The sequence below is a fragment of the Phoxinus phoxinus genome, assembly GCF_949152265.1.
Source record: "Phoxinus phoxinus genome assembly, chromosome: 9".
Taxonomy (NCBI): Eukaryota; Metazoa; Chordata; class Actinopteri; order Cypriniformes; family Leuciscidae; genus Phoxinus; species Phoxinus phoxinus.
Window position 1 is genome coordinate 7,926,295 of NC_136884.1, and position 10,960 is coordinate 7,937,254.

The 10,960-nt window shown below is 38.8% G+C and overlaps 1 protein-coding gene across 4 annotated transcripts in view; it reads right to left on the reverse strand.

The window, feature by feature from the left end:
- LOC307004907 (uncharacterized protein) overlaps window positions 1–8,991 on the reverse strand; it is a 41,535-nt gene extending 32,544 nt beyond the window's left edge. For 3 of the 4 annotated variants that reach the window (XM_079624490.1, XM_079624488.1, XM_079624489.1), the window contains exons 1-2: window positions 8,609–8,991; window positions 8,007–8,103 (exon numbers count right to left, since the gene is read on the reverse strand). In XM_079624490.1, coding sequence (XP_079480616.1) covers window positions 8,007–8,103; window positions 8,609–8,682 — 171 coding nt within the window. In that variant the 5' untranslated portion in view covers window positions 8,683–8,991. The remainder of the gene's footprint in view (window positions 1–8,006; window positions 8,104–8,608) is intronic. The other variant, XM_079624491.1, reaches the window with a different exon arrangement.
- Window positions 8,992–10,960: the final 1,969 nt, after the last annotated feature.

Consider the following 10,960-nt stretch of genomic DNA (forward strand, 5'->3'; position numbering starts at 1 on the left):
ATGGTTTCACTCCTTTGGCTTGTTTACTTTGCATCGGGGCATGCAGATGACAAAAAGAAGAGAAAGAAAAAAAGAAGGGATGTTTTTTAAATATGGAATGAGGGTAGTTTTCCTCTGGCTAGAATGACCCAGTGGAATTTACCTGATTTTCACTAAAGGCCCCAAAAGGCCTTGGTTCCAACTAGACAAACACCCTGCCTGAGTCCTTTTATTAGTTGGAAAGCAAGTCAATACTGTACCGCCAAGGAAGTTTCTACAACAATAATCTCCACTCACCACCAGAAAAAAAGGAAAGTCTGTAAAGGGACTGTCTGTAACTGAACAATTATTTTCAGAATTTACCGGAATCAATTCGGTTCTGTCCAAAAGAAACAGTTCAGCGAAAATGACTCATTATTCTGCATTACAATTCTCAATAAAAATGTTGGCTAAATGGTTAAAGGAAGTCTTTTGACTTGGAATCACTTGCTCACATTGTTTCTTTCATTGACGAAATGGCTAAATTAAGAAAAGAAGCTGTCATTGGTGGACTGTGATGCAAATATGCTAGTTTGGCCTTCTTGCCTGTAGCGTTTTACATTTCCTGTGAAAGTTTACTGCGTTACGTTGACCGAACCGCTTCCTCTGCTAAGGGATCTGCATAAGGAACGCGTTGTGCTCTCCGGTGCGGTGGAATCAAAGCGTTTTTGCCGACCGCTGCCAAGTCGAGCTTGTGTCATTACTCTGTGAAAATGTATCCTCTTTATGCTGGTCACTTTGAAAGCCAAGCCACAGTAACTCTCCAACTCTCTCACACACAAATACACTCAGACCTCACTCTTGATAGATGAGGTTTAGAGTAGGGTGGAACACAGTGCCCGTGGAGAGTTGCTCTTTGTCAATGGCATCCCGAGTGAGATATGAGTTCACATTAGGCAGCGGAGGGCTCGGGCAGGGGTCGTGCCAGCTTTGCTTGCCCGGGCGCATTCCTCTCCCATTCAGCACTTTGGGAACCGGGAACTCGGGACACAAATATCGGCCATCGCCGCACTCTCCCTGCCAACCTGAGAAGCCCTGGGAAGAGAGGAAGGATCTCTCACAAAGCCAAGGTTTGAATAAAGGCTTTTAAACCATAAGTACCAGAGTTTTTCTTGAACACAAAGGGGTATTTAGTGCTTTGAATTTCATAAATGGCTGTGGGTTACAAGAACGGCTTAGCATGCTTGAAACCAGCGAGGAATGATGAAAGAGAATGATTTGTTGGCTACTGGGTGATCAAATTTGAGAGCTGCAAGCTAGAGATGGACTTCAAAGTCAAAATGAAACGGCCTTCAAAACACGTTTTATTTTCACTGTGTAACATATTTTCCAAGTAAAACAGCTTAATTTTTTTATTTTGTCATTCATTGGAAATTATTTGATCGTGAAAAGTGGATTCTGAAACACTACCCTTCTCCTGATGCACCTCCAGCACCCACTTTCAAGGAGGCTGAAGATCAAGTTCTCAGTGTATCCTAATGTCAGGGGTGTACAATCCTACTTTTTGAGGGCCACTATTCGACTCTCCGAGTTTAGCTCCAATTCTAATTAAAAATACCTGACCCAGCTAATAAAGAGGTGCTTTCCATTTGACCAAAAGTGCCCTGCAAAGTGGACTGGATAGGGTATTCTGCCATCTTAAATAAGATTCCAATCTGAAGAGAATGATCAGATTTCTGTCCCTCTATTACAGTCCACACAACTACAACTACAACTACAAACCTCATTGATTCTTGCGGAAGCTCAAATGTCTGCGTAACACACGAGAATGAACCTCATTGGTTCATGCACGTCAAACATGCTTGAGCTTACGTATACCCATATGCATTGATGAATGTTTATATGTGAATAAAAGCCTAAATTAAATCTGGTCATCATATAAAGTGATGGTGTCACTTCAGAATTTTTTTTACAAACTTTTTGAAGCGACAAAGCAGTAGTTGTGGGACAGAAATCTCTCAGATTTCATTCAAATATCTTCATTTGTGTTTCGAAGATGAAAGAAAGTCTTACGGGTTTGGAACGCTGACATTGCAGAGTGTTCTGAATGAACGCATTTTGTCAAGTGAAGTGCACTTCAACAGATATCCCGTGCTCAGGGAATAGGGAGCAGTGAACACTGTGTAGGGACTCTCAATCTGAACGCAGCTAAGGTTCTTTGCTGTCCCATATTTTTCACTTCTCTTGCTTCCTCTACAACTCTACTACCATATATCTTCTCTGAAGTCTTGTTAGTCTCCTTTTCTTCACTCATTCTGTCCCTTTTTTTTTGCTCAGGGTAATGGCGGCAGTCTCTGCTTCTGTACTGCTACTCCTGCGTCATCGCTCACTTCCCCTCCCCTCCACCGTCGGATGTAAACACACGCAGTCACATGGGAGCAGTACATCATGACCACACACACCCCACAGCGGAAACGCAGGTTTCACAGCTGAGCAAGAATCACACACACTCATATGCACCAAAACAAACCCCTAATCATGCACTTGAACACCTTTTAACATCATCACTACATGCTAATTTTAACTGTAACATCCTGACATACGCAGATGCCTCAAATAAAACACACATTAACACTTGGACAAACACAGAGCGAGCGTGCATTTAAATCATGCCATTTTCATCAGGAAATGAAACACACATGCTGTTGTTTCTGAGCTGTTCTCTAGAAGCGCACATTTAATCTTGGGTTTCCAGTCAAATGTTTGCATTAGCTGGTGTGCCATAGTTGACTCATCAAAAGAGGAAGCTGTTGAACGTCAGACTGTCTGGGCTTAAAAAATATTTTATCTGAGCTGGAACTGCAAAAGGATTTTGCTTGGAAGTTTCGCCTACACGTTTGGATGAGGTATGTAAGGTAATAGACCAAATTAGACCAAATTTAACTTCTAGAGAAGGTTCTGGAGCTCTTGTGATCTGTATTTCTATCCATAATACTGGTCGGCCTACATCATAGCTGATGACGCACTTCATGATGTCTGTTTGTTTTTGCAGAGCGGGAACACGCATTAATGTGCATACACAAACATCCACACCAAACCTCACCCATGCGTCAGCAGCTCCTGGTTCAATTTCACTGCAATGTTAATCTTATTGTTTTCCTCCATGCAGTGGTGAGTAAATGTGCCTTGTTAATTCACCCCAGAGTGGAAATAACTCCTTACAGCACACTGATCCACTTAACTCTCCCCAGAACAACATGACCTCAAGTCGGTTTTTCCCCATTCACAAAGACAAGCCAGTCTCATAAATGCCATCCTTTTCGGGAATGTTTACAAAGTACAAAACAATCAGGAAAAGCCCCAAAAATTATGTCACTTATCGCTCAAGTGAATTGTAATTCAAGGGACATCAAGTCAAGTGACTTGACACACAGCCAACAAGTTTCCAAGCCAACATAATTTGGAACGGAGCCAGCCGTTTGGCTTACTCTGCTATTTAAGGGACACGCACATGGCCGCATTAACAACAGGGCTAGGCGGGGCTAAAGCCCCGGGGCCCGAGCAAGGAGGGGGCCCGTGATTGGCCGTGGAGCAGATTGACTATCCATCGGTAACGCTGATTGCCAAAGCCTCACCACACCCCACACAAATTAGCCCTGTTATTTAGTGATGCTTTACCATAAATTGCATGCATTATCATGGAATCATCACTATCAATCATTATTATTAAAGTAATTGACCATTCGCAAAGATCAGCCTCCGGTGTGTGATAAGCCAGGCTCTCACGAGTCACGCCACACATGTTCTCACGCAGTGAAAAATAGCCTACATCGCGGGGCATAGACTAGTAGTAGGCTACGCGCTGACAGACGAGAGAGCAGCTTACTTTTGACATGAAACAAAGTCTCAACTTTCAAATATTGTCATTTAAGTAATTTAAACAATACCGTTTTTCAAGTTCAAGTCCAAAGACGTTAACTTTCTACTGACTGCTTTGCTGCCGGACTAAACTTCGGATTCGGCGTTATGATTGGTCAGATCGCCTGTCCATCAAACCCCCGTGGGCGGCAGGGTGAATTGAAACGTCACGTTTGAATTTGGTATATCAAATGCATTTATTCTAAAAGTGTATGATGGAAATTTTTTTATGTGCTTTTTTATACTAAGAAGAATAACAATTTGGAATGTAACAATTCCAAATGAAAATTCCAAATGACAATTTGGAATGTAAAGAACAACATAATAGGCTATAGTTATCTGTTATATTGGGAAAATACCATATACATAAAAAGAAGTGGGCTCAAAGTAAACCAAATTTTCCACATTTTATAAATGACTTTACATTATATGTACATCTTTCGGAACAAACTTAAAAAACAAGAAAGAAATGAAAACATGTAATGCTTTGAAAGCACTGGATTTTATGTAAAATGTATTCTTTCTTTTTTTCCCACTGGAAGCTAATGTTAATGTGACATTGTGAATTGTAATACCGCTTGTTACAACATTCCTTCTTATGTTCATTCAAGCCCTTGTCTGTTCTAGAAAGGATGCAGCAAAGGTATTTAATGCTAATGTATGAGACATAGGCCTATGCTGAGTTTCATTCATTTATGAGGTGCGCTCTCTAGTTAACAGTGAAAGTGAAAGTGAACGCGGCGCGCGGCTCCTCCATCTCACGGTTATTATATTGTCTGCTATATATTTACCTTGTATTTGTTAAATACATGCAAATGGTTGATGAAACATTTATTAAAATAAGATACAATTGAATTTATACAAAACGAAATTCACTTTAAAGAAAGGCTTTTAACAATGCAATGCAAGTGAACGCGGCGCGCTAGCGCCTCAATGTCACGGTTATTATATTGTCTGCTATATTTGCTTTTTATTTATTAAATACATGCAATTGGTTGATTAAATATTTATTAAAATTAAGATACAATTTATACAAAACGAAATTCACTTTAAAGAAATGCTTTCTACAAAGCAAAACTTAATGAAATGGTAAAAACATGTCTGACGATTTACAAAAACAAAACTAATCTGCACTGTAATGTTAAAAGACGTTAATGTTAATAATTTGGTATACAGTCATGAGAGACTTTCATTTTAATTATTTTATTGCTGTATTTTATTTACATCTAATCGAATAGAGGATTTTACAAAAAAATATGTGCATTTTATTTGCTGAAATATGCAGAAATATAAGTTAACAGAAAAAGGACTTTGTTTATTTCGTTAAAATATGGTGGAATGTGCAGAAATTGGTTAAATGTTCAACAATTTTCTTCAAGTCTGAGACTGTTGCATTTAATTTAATTTTTGGTTGATGCAATGTGCATAAAGTTAAAATATTGAAACTAATAAAACAAGTTTTAAAAAAGAGAATGTTTAATTTGATTAAATTTTAGGGGGCCTCCAATAGCTCATAGCCCCGGGGCCCAGTGAGCTCTTAATGCGGCCCTGGACACGCAAGGTACAGATGGAGTTTCGGTGGAAGTTGTGATCTTTTTTATAAGTACATTGTGAACTTGTCCCCTCATCTGTACAACATTAACAAACATTTGTGTTGTTTGAGATCACTTAAATCTAAGGTGACCAGGCTATGACCTGGTAAAAAAAAGTAAATATGTTCTCATTTCAGCTGTAACCCTCATTGACTTGAAGGGTAAGTTCTCCCAAAAATGCACATTTTGTCATTAATTACTCACCCTCAGACTTTCGTTAATCTTCAGAATGAAAGTCACTATATATGTTTTCATCACTTTATAAGGTACATGCTCGTGTTGCGCAGCACGTTTGAGCTTCAGCAAGAACCAATGAGGTTCATTCTCGTGTAACGCAGCCCGTTTCAGATTCCGCAAGAACCAATGAATTTTGGTCTCGTGCTTCAAAGCAAGTACGGTTGAGCTTGTTTATGGTTGCTGATGAATGTTTATGTGAATAAAAGCCTACAAATCATATAAAGTGATCGAGTCTCTTCAGGAAATTTTAACTAAACTGCCCGATTCATATGGATTTGTTTTACAATCTCTTTATGAACTTTTTAAAAGCGTCAAATTTGGTAGTTGCATAGCTGCCAATAAAGGGACAGAAATCTCTCAGATTTCATTAAAAATATCTTCATTTGTGTTCCAAAAGATGGAAGTCTTGGGGTTTGGAACTACATGGGGGTGAGTAAATAATGATGAATTTCATTTTGGGGTGAACTAACCCTTTAAGTATCCGATGACACTGCAGAAAAGGAAAGCTGTTTCATTGCCAATGCAAGATGATGCCAATGCTTTCATACATGCGAATCAGTTTGAAATGCATGGTTGCCATAACAATATCTCCTCACACCTGCTTCTGATCACACTCCTGTCTGTACAAGTACCTTCTCAAATTAGAAAACTGCCAAATAAATATGCATTTTCAACAACAAGCTGAAAGAAGCCTGTACAGTAGCTCAACAACAGGTAATGCAACTACCCACATTGGTAAATCTTGCAGAGGTAAATATGTCAGATGATGGTTCCAGCACTTGTTCTATGGAATCAAATTTGAGAATTTTGTGGTTATTTTGTTTCAAATTATTTAAACCTTATTTTAAAATATAAAATTCACAAATAAATGTAAAAAAAAAAAAACTTTTTTTATAATATTATTATTTGCAATTGATTATGCGCCTTAAGGAGAAAAGTCCACTGACATTGGAGGGGGAGGGGGGGCATATTTAAATAGCAAATAAGTACAGTAGATGTTTAACCGTGACAGATTCCTTTTTTTGGGCTCCCATGGTCACTATTTAAAGGCTTGAGACTAAGCATGTGTATTGTGCTGTCATCAGCCAATCAGCTTTGTCATTACATCATTTTCCTCAAGAGTCATTCATTAGTCACATGGCTTTTTCAGCTCAGGTGATTGGCAGCAGAATGAGTGTCCATAACCAAATATGGTAGATTTCAAAATGTATACTGTGCCAACTGACTATAAGTGACATTGATATTTCGTTCTAGAGGTATTATAAAGTCAGTCTGATGTCATTTAAGTTTAAATGATTTAAACACTAAATTTGACTTGTACTTAAAACAATTTAAGGCAGCAAAAATAAGTCATAATAAGCCTTAGGCTACATAATCCAGGCAAGCTATGCCCAAAAAAAGTATGTTTTTTTTATTTTTTATGGCCCATTATTTAAAGTACATTACCGAATTTGAGATGAGTGATCATAATTTGCGTCACTTGTCGACGTCAATCCTTCTCGCCCGCCCTTTACCTGCGTGGTTGCTTAGCGACCTACTTTGTGACCAACCGTGTACGTCACTAACAATAAATCAAAACCATTGCTGAGTTCGGAACCACATTCTAGCATACTAACTAAGGTATTACGAGTATTCACAGTTAGCTATTCTAGTAGTATGCGATTCCTAATTCCGCACATATTTCACGCACGTTTGCAGCGCTTCTCCGTTCGACGCACCCCACGGGCTGGATCAACCTCAACCTACATGTTGCGCGTTCTCGACTTGGCAGTGAGCGAGCGCGCACGCTCAGCTTGTTGTCAAGTGCTCGGGTTGTTTTTCCTTCCAATACGACAACAAGGTAGTGGCGTCGCACGTTATCGCGGATGAATAGCTTAACATACTCCGTCGGATATCTGAGCATGAGGTCTAATTGTTTCAAATATTGATCCACACAGCTTTCGTCTGTTTATAAAGCCTATATTCGCGCGTCATGGTTAGAATTCGCTCTACGTATTAGAAAATAAGCGCGAGCTTTTGGACCTGCGCACTGACCGAACACTCTGAAATCGGTTCATCACCTCGCTCACTTATAGTTTTTAAACATCAAATAAATTAGTTTTATACTTATTTTAACGCTATATGTGAGAAGCACAACACAACGTAATGTGTATTCCTTTATAGTGACGCAGCAAACCCATGTTATAGCCAAAACAATAGGCTATATTACCTGTAAATTCCTATAGACGTAGCTATATAACAAATACATACGTAAACATATTAAATAACATTCAAATTAATTAAAAATCCCAAAAGTCTTACGTGTTCACGAGAGGCTTCGAGCCGGCTCCCTTTTTCTGCGAAGTTTTGCTTCATATCGCCGTCGCCGAGCGCCTGTTCCGCTTTGATGACGATGGTCCTGAAATAACAGCGCAACTTTGAAAGTGCACGAGGCTTTACAAATATAGATCTCTAATGATCACTCTCGCGTTTCTGGAAGCTTTACACCTCAATATATTCAGTTAATTGTCCAAATTAAAGTCTGAAGTCGGCTGTACGCAGATATAGGTTAGGCTATATTCGGTTGCTGACATAGGCTACGTCAACTGCGCACTTACAGGGGGCGCGATGTACGTTGTTCTTTAACAGAAGTGCTCAGGCTAGAGGTTTTAAACAAGACACCATCCCTATACAGCATTAAATTGCGGATAAAAAAATAATAGTTCGCATACAACTTTGGATTTCAATCTGCGCAACAGAGACCGGAATGCGGACGTTGGGAAGGGATGGTAGAGTTTATAAGAGCATTAATGTGGCACATCAACAGAATACCTCCTCTTAGCAACGGGAGACCCGTTGCTTTTTCCTGAGCAATAGCCTATACGTTTCCATTAGCCTGGAATTAATGTAGCCTACACACTTACTTGATGAGCTGTTCTTCATAACAATCCACACATTTCAGCAGCCAGGAGTTTGCGGCAAATGTGGCATTCATCATATGAAGAAGCCGCAAATAAGTTCACGTGAAAGCAAATTCTCTCGTGCGTCTTCTTGCATCTCTATAAAAGTGCGTATAGCCTAATATGCGTGGCAGCAGGTGCAGTCCGGTCCGCACTAGTACGAAACCATCACTGGGTGATGTTTGAAATACTGCAGCTCCAGGCGCTCCAACTCTGGAAACGGGGCGTTTACTGGACGACTGCGTTTCTTTACATTCTAATTTTGTAGCCATGGACACACACACGCGCGCACACACACACACACACACACTTGCCTTTTCTGTTCGCCGTTTCATTATATCATGTCCATCATGTGACACAGTGCTGCTTCCCTCAATGGAAACTTAAAGGGACCTCCTACCGAACTGATGCTGGATCGTATTCGCAGCAGCCCGTCCCGGCTCTCTCTTGGTAATTTAACGTAGTTGGTTTTGGGCAAGTTGTTTGTAAATGTTTGACTGGGTGACAAGTATTTTAAACATTTATCAACTATAGGCATATAACAGCTTCACACCAAGAAGTCATAATTGTATGAAAATGATACTTATAATCTTTATTTATTTCATCAAGGCCTTCATCATCAACAAGTTATTTGATGCTAAATGTCATTGTCTTTTTCATTATTTTAATCTGTAAGGATTTTACTCATGGTGAAGTGGTTTGTTGTCCCGTGACAAAAAAAAAAAAAAAATCATATTAATATTTTTAATGAATTATAAAAGCTGAAAGTGTGCTCCTTATAGACTGGAGTATGCTTTAGAAGATGTAAAATAGCAGTATTTCTCCCCATCCTTGCAAAAATGTACAAAAAGTGCAAACTTTAGGGGTATAACAACAATACCCCATTGGACACCTTACCTTTTTTTGCAGATTCTTACTGATATTGGCAACCACCATGTTTTTTGTTGGTGTTTTATTTAACATAATTGCACATAGGTATATCAAAAAAAATTGCAACACACAAACAGTCCCCATCCATTTGTGGTAAATTATAATAGCTCTTGCCAAGTTCTGGCCGTGCACTTAGCTTAAATGACATTATCTCTCATTCCTTACATCAGCTTTTTTCCGGTAAAGGACATCATCAGCGTGCCATGATAAACTAAAGGCAGAATGCATTTATCTTGAAGGTCGTTATGTTCTTCAGTAGTCTCGAATAATTAGCCTCACTGATAAGACAGGCACGTCCACAGTGATACAATCATATTTGTAGTTTTTTTAATGCATGGAATTAGAGAGGATCAGTTCACTCAAACAAAAGAGTGCCTATGCCTCATCCCTCGCTTGGCTATGGGTTCGCCCCTTGGGCAGTTAGGCTTGCCTGTTCTCTTGGAGAGTAGCCTCTGGTTCATTTACTTGTGTCAAGAATAGCCTACTTTTCAGGCTTAGCTGCAGAAAATTTGCTCTGAGCCTTGTTGTAATGATTAATAATAGTGCAGCCATTGCTGGATGATTAATTTAAAGTATTAGTGTAATCTAGGTCCTATGAAAATATTTAGGTGAAGGAGGAGAGGGGAAAGTTTTCCTTTAGCTAAGTCTAAAATGATTATTATGTTTTTTAAACTCACCATCAAATTCAAAATGGACAATTAATTTATTTTTGGAATACTTCAATGTTTATAATAAATTATTTATGTGCACATCATTAGTTTTGAAATAAAATTAATGTGCCCTCGTAATCTGATTGAAAATTTTTCTCAGCTCTTACAACGACGAGAGTTATAACGTATTTGATTATTCTTCTACTTTTGAACTATCAATTCTTAATACCCTTCATATACATATTTATATTGCACATTTGTTTCTGGTATTTCTGAATGTTATATGGACTGTTATTATTATTGTTAAGTTTTATATTTGCTATGTTGTGTTGTCTATAAGCTACTGGATGCCTTGAATTTCCTTTGGGAATAATAAAGATCAATCAATCAATCAATCAATCAATGTAGCGAATGACAATGATCCAACCAGCTGAATCCGAAAACGCATACTTTTTTTACTATAGTAGGCGAAAAACAGTAGACCTATATGTGAAAAAAGATGTCCGAATTCACATACTCATAATAGAGTAGGCAAAAAGTACCCGGAGTTTGCATATGATGAACACTTTACTATCCAATGAGGCCACTGGAGAGGATTTGTGAATGGCAGTGAAGCAATGCAACTGACACTGGTCACATGATAGCCTAATGACAACATGGCAAATGTAGTATGTCCAGATTACATTCACACATACTATATAGAACATAATTTTTTAGCGGTTGTGAAGTAATTTCC